Consider the following 19946-nt stretch of genomic DNA (forward strand, 5'->3'; position numbering starts at 1 on the left):
TGACTGGTGTGTGTGTGGAGGGCCGGGGGGGAGAGCAGAAGCACTGGTGGGGGAGTCTGGTGCAAGGTGTAGAGATGATATTCATGGAAATGAGTGGGTGCATGGATGGCACAGCTCCTGCGGGTGAGCATGGGAGGGGGAGGTACCTCTGGTACATGTGCATTGGGTGGGTCCATGAGCTTACTGTCCAGAGAGGGTAGGCATATAGTGAAGATGGTCAGGCAGCCATTAACAGTGAAATGCAAATGCAAAGTTGCAGGATTGACATTATCAGGTAAGGTGAGAACTTCCCAGAAATGGTGTACCAGGGACTCAGGTGAGATGGTGCAGTCATCATGGTCCCCTGTGACTACCAGCTCCTTGTCTGTAACCATGAGACTAAGATGCACTGTTTGAGAGTTTGCCAGCGTGGGCCACTTGGAAGTCTGTCCTGAGCAGCAGAAATGAAGTTGGACATCAGCTATAGGATGGAGCCAGATTGTCCAAGCAAGATGGTAGTCTGCATAGGCATGGCATGTTCAGTGAGCTGGGGAAGCTGAGATGCAGGGTGGCAGGCAGTGCTGCAAGCAGATGCTAGCTCAGCCTGGCAGGTGGCAGTGTCAGATTGCAGTCGCAGACTGGAGCTGGACCGCCCGGGTGAGGCTGGTGCATTTACATGCATGGCGTGGTCAACGAACTGTATAGGATCAGTTGCAGTGCGACAGGCACACAATGGGTGCAGGCGCTGGTTGGGCATGGACAGCAGCATACTGTGAAGGCGATGGCACAGTGTGGGTGAGGCCATTCTGCATAGGCGCAGCATGGGGCAGGAAGCAGCATACTGTGCAGGCACATATGCAGCATGGCAGGGATTGTCTGACATGAGTGCAGGCTTGGGGGAGGTGAACAGCAGGACTACAAGAGCAGCACCAATGACACAAGGTGCAAAGGAGCAGGCACAGAATAAGCAGCAAGTGATTTACTGACCTTGGTAAATGGTGAGATAGGGGCGGCTGCATCAAGTGATGTGAGGTGTCAAGTAACAGGTGCAGGTCCGTAAGTGTAGGTGATAGGTGTGGAATGGAGGTGCTCAAGGGGCGATCAAGCCTCTGCAATTTCTGCCTGCACTGTTTGGATGTGGCTGTGCAAGGACACATTGTACTGTCAGACGCAAATAAGTGTCTTTTGTGTGTCCTTATTCTGTTGACAGACGTGTAGTAAGTGGTCAGTGCAGTCCACACACTGTTTATGTACCACTGCATGGGCTTGTCCGAGGGTGAAGGATTGTTGGCATCATCGCATTGGGGCAGTGAGGTGGCCGAAGTGCGTGTACTGTCAGCAGTGTGATCAGGAGGCATGTAGAAGAGTTTGTTTGCATGCAGTAAGGGCATAAGGCAAAAGGCCCATAGGAAATCACCACTCAGGACCATCTCCGTAACACTGGAAATGGTGAACGACCATGTGAAGTGTGTAGCATAGCCAGGGTCTTGAATGTGTGTCTGGAATCCCTTAACAGCAACAGGAGAGCCATTAGCAGCTGTCAAGTGAATGTGCATGTCTGCAGACATAGGCAAGACAGGTGCGTGAGGGGCAAATATCTATTAGGTACATTATGTATGTAGATTGTGGACAGTTGGAAATGTAGGTCTGACAGGAAGCATGCAAGGTATAAGTCCCTGCAGTCGCACTATTCAACTGTGTCCTCGGTGGCTCAAATGGATAGAGTGTCTGCCATGTAAGCAGGAGATCCCGGGTTCGAGTCCCGATTGGGGCACACATTTTCAGCTGTCTCCATCGAGGTATATCAACAACACCTGTCAGCAGCTGAGAGTTTCAACTAATTATCATTTATTCTAGAGAAGCTGCACGGTCATCAATGGTATCTGTTCTTTCGAGAATAGTTACTATCTTCATTTATATATAGTTAAAAGGCTACTCAGCCATTGACCTTCGTCTGTGCGAATGCTCACAGGTTGCCAAACTCTTACGGGATTCATCACCTTAGTGTGTGCGAGTAATGAGTGGATGGGCAAATATCTATTAGGTACATTACGTATGTAGATTGTGGGCAGCTGGGAATGTGGGTCTCACGGGAAGCATGCAAGGGATATGTCCCTGCAGTTGCACTATTCGTCTGTGTCCTCAGTGGCTCAGATGGATAGAGTGTCTGCCATGTAAGCAGGAGATCCTGGGTTCGAGCCCCAGTCGGGGCGCACATTTTCAGCTGTCCCCATCAAGGTATATCAACAACACCTGTCGGCAGCTGAGGGTTTTGACTAATTATCATATAATCATTTGTGATGTAAACCACTGCTTCTCAGTATATTTATTCCTTCATGAAATTTGTTGCAAGTAATATATCTCTATTTCCAACAAATAGATCAATACATAGTCTAAAATGACTTACCTTGGTCCAAAAAGTGATCCAGTATTCAGGAACACATATTTTCAACAAATTGTCAGCAACCATTAACAACTTGGCTTTAGATAAAGCATGGTTTAAACAGAGTTTGTAAGACTTTTTGATAGGCAACTCCTTCTGCTCTATAGAAGAATATCTTAACAGGGGCTGTTTGGCCAGATTAAGTAAAAATGTCTGTTACATTTCAGTTTTAGCAGCACTTAGTCACTACAGTTAAGATTATGTATTTTGTGCAATCATAGTCATTATGTGGAAACAGAGTGATTTATCTGATGTCCAAAATGTCATGATCATTTTCTTTTGAGCCAAGGGTGGCAGCATTTTCAAAATGTATAAGTTTGTAAACTTTTCATGTGCCGCTATGATTAAAGAATACTGTGTATAGCAAATTGGCACTATCCAAAACCAGTGAGGCAGCTGTGGTGCACCATGGGACATAGATGACAGGTCTGAATGATGGCTGTGGAGATGAGTATGAGCAAATAGACAAATAACTGTTAAGGAATCGACCACCCAGATTAACCCAGGGGCCACCTACATTGTCTTCTCAATGACTGTTCAGTGCACATTTCTGCGTATGGACCTCCACAGCAGGCACTTGGTTGATGCACCCAAGCTGAATGCTGTTCACTGGTGACAAAGGCTGGCACTCGCATGCCAGTACTGCAGTTGGATGTATGCTGAGTGGTGTTGAGTGACCTTCTCAAATGACTCACATTTTGTGCACAAAATGTCTGAAAGCAAACACCCGGCAACAGTTGTCAGAAGGGCTCAGGCTGGAGGAGGCAGTGTTATGTCCCAGGGGATATTTTTTGGCATTCCCTGAGTGATCTCATCACAATGAATCAACAAAAGTACACATCTATCCTTGGGGATCATGTCCACCCCTACTTATGGCTTGTTTTTCTTGACATGTTGGCACCTACCAGCAGGACAGCGCAACATGTCACACAGCTTGCAGTGTACATGCATGTTTCAAAGAGCACCAGGATGTGGCTAGCATTCTACCCTGGCCGCTAAACCGCCCTGGCCTAAACCCAATCAAGAATCTGTGGGACCACCTCAATCGGGCTGTTTACACCGTGGCACTGGAGTCAGCATGGCTCCACATCCCTGTCGGTAACTTCCAGAACCTCATTGACTCTCTTCCTAGATGTCTCACACTGGTTGGTGCTCCACGAGGTGGTTATTCAAGCTTTTGACAGGTGGTCACATACGTGGGTATTAGGGGAAACGAACTGGCAGATGTGGCTGCCAAAGACGCATGTTCCCTCCCTCACGTTGTTGAATGTGCCGTCCCCCTCCATGCTGTTACCTCCCTTTTGCGTTTTCGTGTTATGCGTCAATGGGAAGAGGAATGACTGACAGTCGGTGAAAATAAGCTGCATCTGGTCAAGGCCACCACGTGGCCATGGCGTACGTCCTACCAGTCATGCAGGCGGGATGAGGTTGTCCTCACTTGCCTCCGCATCGGGCACAGTCCCTTAACGCATGGTTTTTTACTCTGGCGGGAGGAGGATTTGCCCTCTATTTTGCAAGATGATGCAATGATTGTAGTTAAGGTCTTACGGTTTTGTGTCCTGTCCAATTCGTTGCCTCGGATTTTAGGGAGAGGATTTTAATGTGCTGCTGGGTGACTGGCTCACCCAGGTTTTAGGTAAGAGGTCCGCCAGTCACAATTACCTACTTGTTTCACTTCGATTTCTGTTCTCTTTTCCTTGTGTTTCCTTTTCTTTTTTAGTGCGTTTCTTCTCTTCTCCTCTTGCTTTGCCTCTGTATGTGAGGATATGGAACTGCATCAGATCTGTGTCTTTTAGCCGTCTCCTTGTTCGCTGTCCGTCTTCGTCGCTTCACCGCATGTGTTCCTGTTTCTATGCATTTGGGCACTGACAACCATGCTGTTTAGTGCCCAAAAACCTCAAACCACACACACACACACACACACACACAGACACACACACACACACACACACACTAGTATGACTGGACAATGTATAATCAGCAATAAAAATCTTTCCTCATGCTAAATGTGAGTTGAATGAGGCCCATTCAGATCATTTTGAATAATCTCTAAGGTTTCTTTTTCTAAGCTTCTATTGCTTTCAAAACGTAAATTGCACATTTTATTTTCAAACAAACTTTACACTTCATAAACTCTGATTTTAAATTTGTTGACAATCCATCTGGTAACTGATGTTTACATAATGTATCCAGATCGTTAAAATTTACATGTCCCAGACTACAATGCCATTTCTCCTTTATTTATATACTATCCTTATTACTCATATTATTTACATTAATAACTTTCTTATAAATTGTACTTGTAATTTTGTACAGCCTATTTCCTTAGAAAGTGATCACAAGTAAGTTATTGTCTTTATCAAAAACTTTTGAGGAATTGTCTGCAGGCACAATTTTATTTATTTTTTTGTCACTTTAGTATTGGTAATCAAAATTCTACCCATGTCTTTATGTAAAATACATTTTTTTATTTGAATTGGAATCATGTCATCATAAAGTGGAAAATAATTAATCATATTTCCAACTTTTGCAGCTTGTCAAACTTCACCATCCACAGTTTTTACATGCATTTGGTCTTGTAAATATATGCACTCAGAAAAATAACTATCATTATTGACAACATGATCTATACAACCACTGAGTAATATCCAGTTAATCTGTACATTGTTATCTGACTCAGCATTATTACATGCTATCGTAGGTTGTACCTCCATTACAAAGCTGATCATGGCATATCAGTTCTGTTGATATCTTCTGCATCCTGGATGATGACCACCTCTTCAATCTACTCACCTTTAACATGTGACCAGTTGTTACTGCTGCTATCCTGTCCATTTTGACTATGTTGTCAACTGTCATGACTGCCTCCTCGAAGATGTCCATGAATCTCTGCTTGTTCCTGACTGGTGACAGTCCCTCTGGAAATGTCCTTGTTTGTCAAATGCATAATGCAACTGCTCCTGGTAGCTCATAGTGGTTTGGTTCACAGTGTAAAATGCATTTGATTATGCACCTTCACTTTCAAATCTTGTTTTTTAAATCCATCATTTTAATTTTACTTTTAATGTATTAAACTGCCTGAGATTTTTCTTTCAAAATTTCAATTAAGTCCCTGCTATAGCTCAAAGATTCCAGCAAGGATCTCAGTGTATAGTTTTCTATCACTTAAGTGCCTGCTAATTTAGTTTCTTCACTGAAACTTCCTGGCAGATTAAAACTGTATGCTGGACCGACACTCAAACTCAGGACCTTTGCCCTTTGTGGGCAAGTGTTCTGTCAAACCAGCCAGTCAAGCATGACTCACAAGCTATCTTCACAGCCTGACTTCCACAAGTTCCTCATCTCCTACCATCAAAATTCACGGAAGTTCTCAAGAGTTCGCAGGAGAACTTCTGTGAAATTTGGAAGGTAGGGGACAAGATACTGGTCGAAGTCACTATAGTCTCTAAACTTCAGTTTATTCAACTTGTTTCTGCAAATAAATTGCAGTGCTGTCAGTTCTCTGGAGTATAATTCATCAAACTTTTTCATTATCTCAAAAGCAGTTTCCTAATCACTCACAAATTCTGGTTGCTTGTTTGAAATTGATGCATATATGTAGCTCAGTGCAGTTAAATTTCTTTTTCCCAAATACCATATTGCTCATACTCATGTTTGCTCTTGAAGTGACTGCGGAGGATTTCTTTGTTTTCAGATACATTTCCATTCACTGCTTCCAGTTCCCAAAGTCTTCTCCAGAAAACACTGGTATCTCAATATCAACCATGTCCTATTCATTAAGCACTTTTTGAATAACAGTGTTCTTTTTAGTTCATAATGGATCACTACTTTACCAAATAACAATCTTCCTTTTACTTAACAGCTGTGAACTGCCTCCAAGTTAAGAATATTTATTAACAGAAAGCTAAAGACATTTTACCTCTCTGTTTACACATTGAGCACAGTCACAGTACAGAACTGATTGACTACAATATGTACATATACACTCACTGTTGAGAGCCCTCTCAACACTATCGATACTATCACTGTAAATGTGCCACATTTCAAAAATTATATCAAGGTACTCAAAACAGTTTCTTCATGATTAACAAAGGCTACGACCTGTAGTGGTCCTGACAGCTTTCTTTTGCTATTTAAATACTGGTTGTAAGCCTGCATAATTACCCTGTAGTAATATTCCATAGTTCAAGTGGGAGTGGAAGTAAGTGAAATAAGCATATAGTAGGAGGTATTTACCAGCACAGCTGCTCAGCTTGTGGAGCAGGTAGATTCCATATGCTAGTATGCTATATAATCTTTTGTATGGTTATTTGTGCTGAGCTTTTGGTCCATTTAAAATGCTAATAGTTTTTGTTCAGTCCAAATGCTTCTAGTCATGATAGTGAACCAGTCATTGTCTACAGTTTCCTTGTCCTTTTTCTGTATTATGTTTTTCTGTAACAGGACTGAAGTACCTACCCAAGATACTTCCAACCCCTCCTGAAGTCGTGTTCCATTGACCACCCAACCTCCACATACCCTAGTCCATCCCTATTTCACTCCCAATGCCAACCGATTGCCACAAAGAGCATATCCCTGTGGAAGACCCAGGTGTAAAACCTGGCCAGTTTACCCATCCCACAATTCCTACTCCAGTCCTGTCACAGGTTTATCCTATGCCATCAGGGGTCTGGCCACCTGTGAAAGCAGCCATGTCATTTACCAGCTTTGCTGCAATCATTGCACAGCTTTTTATATTGGTGTGACTACTAACCAGCTGTCCTCCACGATGAGCGGCCACCACCAAACTGTGGCCAAGAGCAACATAGACCACTGCATGGCACAACACACAGCTGAACATAACACACTTGATTTCAATGGCTGCTTCACTACTCGAGCCATCTGTATCCTTTCCTCCACCAGCAGTTTTTCTGAACTTTACAGATGGGAGTTATCTGTACAACACATTCTCCACTCCTGTAATTATCCCACCCTCTACCTACAGTAAGATACTGTCCCCAGACTCCACACCCTACACCCAAAAGTTTCCACCCCCTCTGTCTTATCATCTCCTACCCATTCTCATCTCCCACCCTGTTTATTTGCAGCCCTCGGCCAATGCATTCATCTGTCTCTCCCCGCTCCTCTCCTTTCTTGCTCCTTTTTTCCCCATGTCCCTGCCCCTCAACCTCCTGATGCTGTGCCTGTTGGCAGTGTAGTCCCTGCACACTCCACCAGATGGTGCTTGTCTCTCTCCCCACCCATACACTACTCTTCCTTCCCCTTCCCTGCCCCTTCCATATTGCTGCTTGCATCTCATGTGACAGTTGGATTTCGGCTTGAGATGCTGGAGTTGGCAGTCATGTGAGTGTGAGGTGTGCTTGCTTGTGTATGTGAATGTATGTGTCTCTCTTTTATTGGTGAATGTTGTGGCCAATTGTGACTGCCTGAAACTTGACATGTCTTTCTTACATTACATAGCAATTGGTCTTTTCCTATAGTGTTAAATGTTAGCCTTTCTCAGGCCTAGGCATCTGAAGATGATAGTGGACATGTGTGTGCAAGTTAGAATTTGTCGTTTGTGTGTGTGTGTGTGTGTGTGTGTTTTCTACATCTGAAGAAGAACCCTGTCTGGTAACTTAGTTTACTTTTAAATGTACTATTAAATGTTCTGTCTGCCACTCAATCCCTCCTCTATGTGGTGAGTGGAAATCTATCCTGTTTCATGTTGCTGTTAACCTTTGCTTTTGTATAAATAAAAGGCTTTTTTTCTGAAAAATCAACATTTGACACCCCTCTTCATCTCCTTTAAGTCACCCTGTATTTCCACAATCCCATCGTAGTTTTTTATACCTACTGCTAAAATTTTAAGTGTTTATCAGCTCTTATACATCAGTCCTAAATATTACAGATGCTACACATGAAAAATACTTTGTGGCTCCCATTTCTTTAGCTGTCAACACTTTATGAGTGAGGAGAAACTTACCTTCTGAACTCACTGTGTAACTTATCTTGAAGGTATGTGTCTTCTTTTCCAATCAATCTCAAAAAGTGGCAACAACAAAGTAAGTGATACCAATCCATTAACACTATCCAATGACTTTTATCATGGCAGTTAGATGCTAATAAAGTTGATGGCAAGTAACTACAGAATAGCAGCAAGTAAGGGGGCCTTTCCAATGTGAATGAAATATTATGGGCATAAGAAAAACAAAGAAAGTCATAAACATCTATTAATACATTTCCTAGTGCAGTAAATGCCAATCCAAAGGAAGTCTAATTGAAAAATGCAGTTGCTGCATTCAAGTAGTTGCCATGTAGGAATTTTTGCTTAAGAAGAATTCTTACTACAAGAATATGACATACAACATGCTTAAAATGAATTATTTTTGTGCGTGATACAAAACTGATGTAAGAAGGCAACACTCAGTAAGACAAATATGCCTACTGAAAGTGAAAGAATTTGATCCATATTTGTTTTATAAAATGTGGAACCTTGTGTTTAACTGCAGACATATATCAACTTCTAATTGATTTCAAATTGCCTCTTATGTTGATATTTTTTATCTGTCATTATTGTTGTTGCTGCTGTAAATAGTTATCCATCTTGTTGATGTTGGTGTTGGCTGCTATCTGTTGTGTACACCCAAAACATCATCTTTTAGAAATGACAGTCATAAAACCTATGAATACAATGAACTGGACATGATGCCTAATATTGAGTAATTTAGAATAGGCAGATTTATTCACCATACTCAAACAAGTTAAGTAATAATACATGAGATACTAGAGATATTCAGATTTGTGATTAAATGAACTTATGACAACAGACAAATGTGAGTGCAACACCTACAAAAAGCTTTTATTTTTTCATTTTTGCTACTCTGTTACAGAGCATCTGGCAGTGTATACTTTTGCTAGCTGGAGTCATCACACAGGGACAGGGAGCTAACATTCTGTCAGTGATGACAGTTCCAAGCAAGAGTCACATGGTCTTTCTATCACCATTGCTCCATGAACTAGCTCAAAGAGGGCATAATTTGACTGTGATTAGTCCATTCCCACAGTCTCCACCTGTGAAGAATGTAAGAGATATTAAATTAAACTACAGAATGGATAGCTTTCGTAAGTAAAGCAGTGTTGATATAAAAAATAATTTAAGTAGAATAATGCTCATATCTGATGTACAGCATTACCTATTAACTGCCTCATTTTATTATTTACAGATAAAGAGAGAAACATGTCACTTTTTGAACTAGGTGAAGTAAACCCACTTATTTTTGTTTTCCGCAGTAGCATACTTGGAATTGAAATGTGTAAGGCTGCTATCAGTACACCAGAAGTACAAGAACTAATAACATCTAGTGACCAGAAGTTTGATCTCCTTATAGCTGGTGTTTACACTGACTGTTTTCTTGGACTGGCACATAAGCATAATGCCAGTATTATATATCAAATTCCAAATACTCTCACATTTATATTGGGTGATCCAGTTGGCAACCCTGGTGCATATTCCTACATTCCTGACATAATGCTTAATATTCCTGTGAATATGAATTTTTTACAACGGATGTTAAACAGTGTGTGTGGACTCCTTGTTGAATTAGTGTGGTTCTTCTGTTATATTCCACGCCAACAAGAAATAATGATGACATACTCTAGAAATATTGACAATTTTCCATCTATTGATAAGTTGTGGAAAAGCACTTCACTGTTTCTCATTAACAACCATGAAAGCATAGGCCTTCCCAGGCCTCTAACACCAAATACAATTCAGATTGGAGGAATGCATATTAAACCTTCAAAAGATCTTCCAAAGGTGAGTATAAGATCAATATCCAGATAAGCAGTCTTGCATATTGCATTTGATAGAATTAATTTTGCAATATTTGTATGTTTGGTGAAAATAAAAGTAGATATTTGGTAAACATATCATGCCAAAACTAAAACATTATTTCATAGATTGTATGATATATTCACAGTTGTTGAAATTAGGAATAAATTTGCTTCTGACTGCAGAAATGGTCTTCAGTTTCTTTTATTATGTCATGGGCAATTTCAGGGTTACGAATCCTTTCCAGAGATGTATCTGGAATATATACATCTAATCAATATGAGATATATATTTATTTTCCTCAGTAGCGTCCTTGGAATTGCAATGTGTAAGACTGCTGTCAGTACATCAGAAGTACAAGAACTAATAGCATCTAGTGACCGGAAGTTTGATCTCCTTATAGCTGACATTTACACTGATTGTTTTCTTGGACTGGCACATAAGCATAGTGCCAGTGTTATATATCAGTTTCCAAACACTCTCACATTATAAAATGCTGTGTGGCTAGGGCCTCCCGTAGGGTAGGCCATTCGCCTGGTGCAAGTCTTTTGAGTTGACGCCACTTCGGCGACTTGCATGTCAAACTCACACATTTATATTGGGTGACCCAGTTGGCAACCTTGGTGCTTATTCCTACATTCCTGACATAATGCTCAATATTCCTGTGAATATGAATTTTGCTGTCATCACTATCCAACTGTAGTGTGCACTGTAAAACCTGTGTCAACAGCACCATTTGGGAAGTTACTCCTCACAAGTCAGCAAAGCTGTTTATGTCTATACATACCAGGTGCAGCTGAGGATGCGATTGGTAGCCCCAAGTACAATCTTCACTACAAAAAGAAATTGAAAATCATGCTTGCAGTCAGAGAAAAATTTATCCCTAATCTCTAATTATTGTATGACTGTGTTCCCATACCCCATCACAATGAAAAGTTTCAATATATCACAGTTGCATAATTTCAATTTAATCACCAATATTCCATTTTATTTCTTTTGTGATACTGCACACATTAGAAGACACTGTACACATTAAAGTAACTTTACTTCGCTAAATAGTGGAACATCAAAAAAATTGACATATATTTACCCACAGTTACTCAGAACTGAACAGACAGATTCATTATAAAGCTGCATGACAAGTAGTAGTATATTGTAAACAGCCTTTGTTGATACAGCTGTAGGTAACTCTGACTCATTCTACATTCTTGAAAGTTCTTCTTCTTGAAAAATCTGCAGAATATGAAGAATTAATGGTTGTAGACTCAACAACACAAATAGTAAAAGTGGCTGAAATTTGAGTTTCCCTCCATGTTACTCAGGAGCCAGTCACACCAACAGACTGTACGGTATTGCTCATAAAAGGAAAGGACACTTGTAGTTGTGAGTGTAACTGGGAGATTTATGCATTATTGACACTCAGTGCAAAGTGTGACCCTCTAGAAAAATGCAAGAAAATCTGTTCAGATAAGGAGCAAGCAAGCAAAGGGCACAGAGTGGTGCATGCAAATGAGAAAGCTAAACTGGTGAACTTCGGTGTGACAATACAATTGCCATCTTTTAGGATGAACAAATGGGAATGACATGAGACCAGCTAACCAGGCCATTCACTTTTAAACTGACACAATTTATTATTTATTTAGTTTTTATTCTGCCCACATCTCTTTAAGCAGCTATCTTTTTTATTTAGTGGTTTTATCATCTGTTCATTTTGTTTCCTTATTTTAATGTGTTGATTAATCCATTAGATTTGTTGTATTATGCTTCTCTGTGCACCTTTCACGTTCATAATACTTTCTCTCCATTTCCATATTTAAATATTGTCAGTTAAGTGCGAATGTCTGGACTAGTTAGTCTCATGTCATTCAGTGCAGATCACTCCATGCACTACACTCACTTGTGGTAGTTGCCTCCTCTGTACCCAGCAAAGTGGCACTCAGGGTTGCAGCACATGACTGACGTATATGTTCTGGCTCCTACCTTGCACCAAGCCTCTTCATCTGGCTGTTTCTCTGTGTTATTATTAGCTGTCACCACAGTATTTTATTATTTCTTATTTCTTTATTCTTTATTTCTTATTTCTTTTAACGTTTCACCATATCTAGCCCAACAACTGCTAAGAATTGTGTATTGTATTGTATTAAATCAGGAACATAGAAACGATGGATAGGCTTCATCCCACTGTAGCCCTCAGTGGTTCACAACCCCACAACAGATCACAGCAGTCCACCCACACCACCACTGCCCCGCAGCAAACCCAGGGTTATTGTATGGTTTTGCCCCCAGTGGACACCCCCCCCCCCCCCTCGCCCCCATGAGAACATCTCATACCAGATGAGTGTAACCCCAGATCCAGATGTTTGCATAGTAGAGTAAGGATGGTGTACACATACGTGGAAAGGGTGTTTGTGCAGCAAAAGCTGACACAGTGTAACTGAGGCAGAATAAGGGGAACCAGCCCGCATTCGCCAAAGTAGATGGAAAACTGCATTAGAAACCATCCACAGGCTGGCCAGCACACCAGACCTTAACAGTAATCTGCTGGGAGGATTCATGCCAGGGACCAGCATGCCTTCCCACTCAGGACGCAGTGCGTTAGACCACACAGCTAGCCGGGCGGCCTAAAAATTGTGTATATGATGTCTGCATTAGTTTTAATTATTTCATTCATGCAGGAATATAGAAAAATTATTTTTAGCACATTACTCTCCTTTGTTTTCAGTGATTTGCACATGGTGATGGACATTGTTCACCCAAAACTGGTTGTGACATTAAAAATAAAAGCCTTACAACTAAAATGTTGATTTTCATGTCCATCACAATTCTATTTCATTTTCTGCTAGGGCACTGTTCCAGGGTCAGGAAAGTTTTCTCATATGGTCCACTTTATCTGCACCCATACTTTTTCAGTGGGTTTGATGTCTGGTACAGCAGGAAACCAGCTGAGAAAGGAAACCTCATTCTGTTCTTTCATGTGTATTGGGCAATGATCCTGCTGGAAGCAAATTGATCCCTTACGATATAATTGCCCCACCGATGGAATTGTAACATTATTCATAATATGAACATATTTTGGAAACTAAGGGCTACCAGCCTGAAACCTTTTGTAAGAGTTACTTTTGAGTGATCCCCAATCAGTGTATTAAAGTGCATCAAAGTGAGTGGATGCAGCATCCCCTTTGCAGAATTTACTAATGCTACAATCAGCACCCCCCCCCCCCCCCCCTCCCACCCACCCGCTGTATACTGCAAATCGGCTAGAATCTAAGAAAATTTAAATTACATTTGCTGGACAGCTATTGAGCTAACTGCTGGCCATGGCATCTGTAGTTGCTGCTTGTGATTACATTGTGGCTGCTGGCTTATGGATGGAGATGGTAACTGCATGTGAGGTCAGCATGGACGTCTCTGGGTGTAATGAAGCTTGCAGTGTCTTCATGATGTCTTGTGGAAGTGAAGGTAACACCCACACTGGCTTGACTCACTCAATAGTGACCTTTGTGGTTTTGCCAGTTTGCTTGATCTCCATGGTGTGGTCTCCTGGTTGCATAATTGGAAAGGGAGCAGTGTATCGTTGCTGGAATGGTGATTTGATGTGACCTGTGTGGAGACTGATATAAATACAGTCATCCAAAGCATCATGGATGAAATCATGGTGTTCAATGTGGCACAAAGCTGGGCAGGTAGGTGTTGGATCTAGGCAGTGTGATCTTGGAGCTGTTGCACCACCTGTGGCATTTCTGCTGTACATGGTAGTGGTACAGGTATGAGGTACTTTGCTGGAATGCATAATGTTTCATCATGGGCCACTTCTGTTAATGATGCTCTGATGACCTGTTTGTACACTGCATGGAGGTCAAAGAGGACTGTGGGAAGAGCATCTGTCCCTTTCTCATTGTGGCATATGAGAGATGTCTTCAGTTCTGATGCCATCCTTCCACCAACCCACTGCTGGTAAGATGATACTTTGTCATATGATGACACTGAATGCTGCAAAAGTTGGACAGTTCTTAGACCAAAATGGATTTGAATTGATGGCCCTCATCTGCAGTCATGTGGAGAGAGCAATCAAAACATGCTATCCAGGTGGTGACAAAGTAGAAATGTCCATGATAGGTGTTGCTTCACTCATCAAGCACATCTGTCCATCACTCTGAAAAGGCATCTCTAGCCACTCACAGGTGGAGGGGGGCCTACAGTAGGGTGTCCATTTCATTTTCATTGAAAAAGGGAACATTTAAAATAAATTAGAGAAAAACCTGGGATAACGAAGAAAAAAAATGGGACATAAATATTGTATAGACTAATTTAATACACATACAAGTTTACCTTTAAAACGTGCACTCAGATGACCCCAAATAACTTCTTACAATTATTCTGCCACACTATCATCATGCTTTTTACTTTTATGTACTTTATCAAGAAGTGCATATTCATTTGAAATTGTATCATAAAAGTCAGTACTCGATACACCATTAAAGTGTGTTTTGACAATGAGCAAGGCCCTCACTGTTTCAACTTTCATTCTGGTTTTTTCATCTGACCACAAAGAGTTCACTAACGAAAACACATGTTCCAGAGGAGCATTTGACCCAGGAATTGCCAGACAAAACTCCACCAAATGAATCATGTTTTTCATGTTAATGTTTTTACTTTTGAAATTAGCAAATATTTTAGACCACATTGCACTAACACTTTCCTTGTCTCCTTCTTCACTTTTTATGAAGTTCTGTGCACATGAAAATTCATCAAATAGTTCATCTTCATCAACAGGAAAATTTAGTACAATACTTTTAACAAAAACACAACAGTCCTGAATATCCTTTACTGTAGCTGCTCCTTTTCAGTATTAACCCAGTCAAATGCTTTAAAAGGCGTGCGAAATGGTACACACCATTCTTTAATATACTCAATGCAAGAGTCATAGAAGATGTCAGCATAAACATGAAATTGTTCTACGGTAATTTCACCCTCTTCTTCCAGCTTTCTTAGAGTCTCAGTACAAAGGATGTGGGAAATCTTTCAGATTTTCTACGTTGCAATTTGCCCAATTATTTGATTATTTCTTGATAAACTTCCATTATTGTGATTTCTTGTTTCCCAATACATTTAATTGTTGTGGAGAAAGGATTTAGCTGGCTAGTAAGAAAATGTAGAAGAACAATAGACACAAGGTTATCAAAGAATTGTTTAAGGATAACAGGACACTTATCAAGGGAAATGAAATATGATTTAAAAGCAGGAAATATCTCTACAATTCTTTCCGATGCTGGTAGCAGAGATAGCCACCTTGTCTTGCTGTGTCCAAGTACAGTTTTGTATACAGTTTCAGTAAACTTACAGAATTACTTCAGAGATTCAACCCTTACTGTATGTATGTGGAAATGCTGGTAGATTTTGTTTACAATTAATTGGCAGTTGATGGGTAGGCAATCTGAGCCAGTTTGTAAGGAATTGTGCACCACATGTGCGGGACAGCCAACACATACTGTATTATTCACTGTGTTCTGTTGCAGTTTATAGAACAAATTGTTTTTTCCCTTTCCTCTGCTTGCCACCAAAATTGGTGTTAGTGTTGTCTGCAGAAACTACAATCACCTTTCCCTCAAGATCATATTTCTTTAAAACCACCAATTCTGAAGTAAATCTGAAGTTTCTCCAGCTAAATTAAGCAATTCGAGGACTTTCACCATGATGCCATTTTCAGGGTGAAAATACCTGATAAGGATAGGGACCAACTTCAAATCCAGATGATTCGATGTATCAATCGTTACAGAAATGAATCAAGCACTTTTCAGTTCATTTAAAACCTGCTGAGCTGCATACGGTGCAATAACATTTGAAATGATTGCATTACATTTTGTGTGTCCACAAGTGAATTTAGGATTGAAAAGTTTTTTAACAACTGCTGTAGTACAGTCCATTGACTTAAAGCTATGGTTATGCATTGCACTGTGGTATGCAAAAGTAGCTTCTTGAGCTGCCAACTGCCTATCCATTTCTGCTACTGATTTTAAGTTTACATAGTAGTCACTCACGCATTTGTTTGCTCTTTTCGTTTGATCACTCATGCGATGTTTCTTAGTCTTATTGTGATTCACAGTGTCAGACCTTACACCATGATCAATAGCAAATTTTCATCTGCACAACGTACATTCTATAGTTTCTCCACTAGCAGTGATAAAAGGAAACTTGCTTTTTATATTGCTGTTAAAATTACACTTTCGTTTTGGCATAATGAAACAGTGATTGCACAGTGCAAAACATTAACAGTGAGATGATAAAAACCAGAGAGCAAGTGTTAGTGGTGTAGAGTATCTCTGGGCCGAAAGGACGGATTCAGTGGATCGATTTAGAAGAGAAGAATCTTCGTTGTTATTGGTAACCTATAGTGCGTTTAAAATTACTTGCGATTGTTGATAGTTCAGTACATGTTTGGTGTATGCTGAAAGTCATCACACGCTTCCTAGCGTAAATAATTGAGCAGTTAATAGCAAGTCAAACAACCAGTAGCGTAAAATACTCTAGCCAAGTGGAATCATAAAAAAACGGGACATTTGAGCATCCCCAAAAAAACTTTCGGGACAGCGAGACATTTTGGTAAAAAACCGGACTGTCCTGGGAAAAACGGGACGAATGGACACCCTAGCCTACAGGACTGATGTGGGCTTGGGCAAGTCTTATTGGAGAGCCTCGAAACTGCCTCATGTCAGTGTTTATGACTCATCCCGTTTTGCATAGCTAGCATTGAATACATGAATGTGACTATGTGAGGACATTTATTTTAAACCAATAACTTGAGTATCATGTTTACTCCTGGATGTGACAGATTGTGAACACTGGCAAGAGTAGCTTTGTGGAGTTCTAGGCCAGTGTACAGGCTTGGCTTGTGTCAAGAGATGTTGCACCATAGTGTTAATTTTGTGCCTGGCACCAAGTTTGTGAAAGTCATGGTCCTGTGGAAGGATAGGCAATAATTCCTTGTAGTTGTTGATCTGCAGTCTTCAGAAGGTAGCATGTTCTTAGCTGTCCATGCTATATATACGCCAAACCACAGATGTGTGAGAAGTAGTCAGCTGTAATATTTTCTGCTACTTTCACATGACACACCTCCATTGTAAACTGGCTGACAAATTCTGTATGTCTAACCACCTGGTGGAACACCTGTCACTAGTATTCTGGAAAGTGGAACTAACAGTTTTGTGGTCAGCTTAAACTGTCACAGTGCAAGTTTCAGATTGTTGGTGGAAATATTAAAGAACTTCTTACACTGCAAGTAGTTCTCTGCCATATGTGATCCACTGCTGTGAAGTGGTTGCAGTTTTTTTATTTAATGGTTGCCATTGGTGGTCAATCTGTTGGTGTAGGACTGCATCTATTGCTGTTTGCCTGGCGTCTGTGATTACTGCCAGCAGTGCAGATGGCACTGGGTGATTGAGGAGCACTGCACTAATAATGTTCAGCAGAAGACTGTAGAAAACTTTTCTGTCTCCAAGGTTGACTCAAGGGATCATCAACCTGTGGTATCATGTTCTGCAAGCATGTCTGTAAGGGACAGTTGCTGGGAAGTGGCAGCAAAAAAAGTTGATTATTCCCAGGAAACACTGTAATTATTGGCAGTCTGTTGGCTTCAGAAGGGTTTGTAGAGCTACTGATTTCTCTCATAATGGACGAATCTTATCTGCCAAAATGATTCATCCCAGTGAGGTCATTTCTGCTTTGCTGATGATGCATTTCTGCTCATTAAATACTATGTCATATTTGTCAACCACTAACATGCTTTTCACATTTGTCATTCATGTAGCCCGACATTTGGTGAGATTGCTAAAATGTCATTAAGGTATGTGATATGTTGCCATGTCTGTGGGACAGTTTTCAGATGTAACAGCATAAATGGAATTCAGATGGGCCAAATGATATCTTCAGTGTGTCATTAAACTTCCACCTCCCTCCCATGTGTTTGGTTGCATGCTTCATGGCAGTATGTGATGCAGAAAACTTTTGTGTCAGCTAAAGCACCCACAAAATATTGAATGTTTGGCACAGAGTACCTGTTTGGTACGGTCCTGGCATTTAAAATGTGATAATCACCACAGGGGTGCAACAAGCTGTCTTTCTTGCAGATGAGTTACAAAGGTGAAGACCACAATCTGTCAGAATGCTGGATTATATCAGCTTGAAGCATTTCTTAAAATTTGGCCTTTGATTCTGGTAGGCACAGTGAGGCAAGTCAGCAGGCATGTTATGCAACAGATTAGCCAGTGTTTGATGTCACTATGCTGTGATGCTATCCAAAAACTGGCCATAGACTTCTTCTGTAGATTTGCACAGGTGTTAGCATTGTCTGTTGTCTGTACCATGCTGCAGGCAGAGCTAGCCTGTCTAGGAGTTACTGTGCCTCTGATCACTTTGTTCTGTAGTCCTACTTTGGCACCTAATACAAGCTTGGTGATGCCAGTAACTACAAATGTCCATATAGAGGGGCTGGTGAAGTCAAAGTCAATAATCAGTACGTAATGGCTTATTGTTTACTGCCTCCAGGTACAGATGTTCATCTTGTTTATTGTCAAATGTGCACTGAAGTGGGGAGATGCTGACCTTGGGGCCAGTGTCAGTCAAGGAGGCTATCTATCTGTCTCTCTGATACAACAATTGAAATGCTGTGGGGTGTGCAGGTGGCTGTAATATTTGTGAAGATTGTGTAGATGTTTTACTGCTACTGTGGACATACTAACCATTGTATAGCAGTTTGCTTACTGCTGCATGATGATGTCCCACCTGTTGTTTAACTTGCATTTGTCACTAGTGGCACATTTTGTTCAATTGCGATCTGTCGTGCCTAATCCAGATTGAGATTGTTGTTTGATTAGGTGCATGATTTTACGCATTTCCATGCTTGTTGACGTCTGTGGTACCAGCAAACATTAGTAGAATTGCTCCCAGGTTGCTGGTAACATTGGGATTGCAGTTCTGTAACTGTTTGCTAGGTCCTCTCCAGTGCTACTGTTCTCAAACCCGTCTGATAAGCATTTCAGCTGTGGTGAATGAGCTCTAGAGCTCTTCAGAAATGCTCAGCAGGTGGTGCAATGTGATGGTTGCAGTTCAATGTTGTCTCTTTGAGTGAGATCAGCATCCACTGGGCAGAGCTGAATGGCATGCCACCTGCCAATAAAGTCGTGGTCACTGTTTTTGGCATGTTCAGTGTTGCATATATTCTACCAGCTAGTTTTAGTAACTCGTTTATAAGTTGATATTCATGTGCCGCCAATGCTACTTGCACTGGTGATGGTAACTGTTGCCAAATTTGCAACAACAAATAGTCGAAAACTGTGATTGTGTTTATCATACCTTGTAGGTGCCACCAAAATTCTGAAGGGACTTTGTCACCCTTTGTTTCTTGATAAAGCACTTGTCTCAGCCTTTGACCTGGCAGTTTTGGGCAGCAAGCAATTACTTCTGCTTTTAAAATAAGGTAAGCTTGATGACTTGCTGGGTGCACAATAATATGAAACACCAAATGCTTCACCCACTTGACTAAATAGCTGATCACTAGTATAAATTATTCACATCTTTAACTTGTTGGTGTGTGAAAACATTTTCTATGATTGCAAACCAAATTTGTGGTTGATCAAGTATTTACAACAGGGACTGTAACTGCAAGTATGGCATAGAAGAACCTCTCAGCCGACAGGTGGCAGTTCATTGCTCCTG

At 41.0% G+C, this 19946-nt stretch overlaps 1 protein-coding gene across 1 annotated transcript in view; it reads left to right on the plus strand.

The window, feature by feature from the left end:
* The window catches only part of LOC124596461 (UDP-glucosyltransferase 2-like), a 140483-nt gene that overhangs the window by 42400 nt on the left and 78137 nt on the right, over positions 1–19946 (plus strand). Inside the window, exons 2-3 of the mRNA XM_047135600.1 lie at positions 9295–9526; positions 9628–10220. Of these exons, the coding sequence (XP_046991556.1) occupies positions 9295–9526; positions 9628–10220 (825 nt within the window). The remainder of the gene's footprint in view (positions 1–9294; positions 9527–9627; positions 10221–19946) is intronic.

The sequence above is a fragment of the Schistocerca americana genome, chromosome 1, assembly GCF_021461395.2.
Source record: "Schistocerca americana isolate TAMUIC-IGC-003095 chromosome 1, iqSchAmer2.1, whole genome shotgun sequence".
Classification (NCBI taxonomy): Eukaryota; Metazoa; Arthropoda; class Insecta; order Orthoptera; family Acrididae; genus Schistocerca; species Schistocerca americana.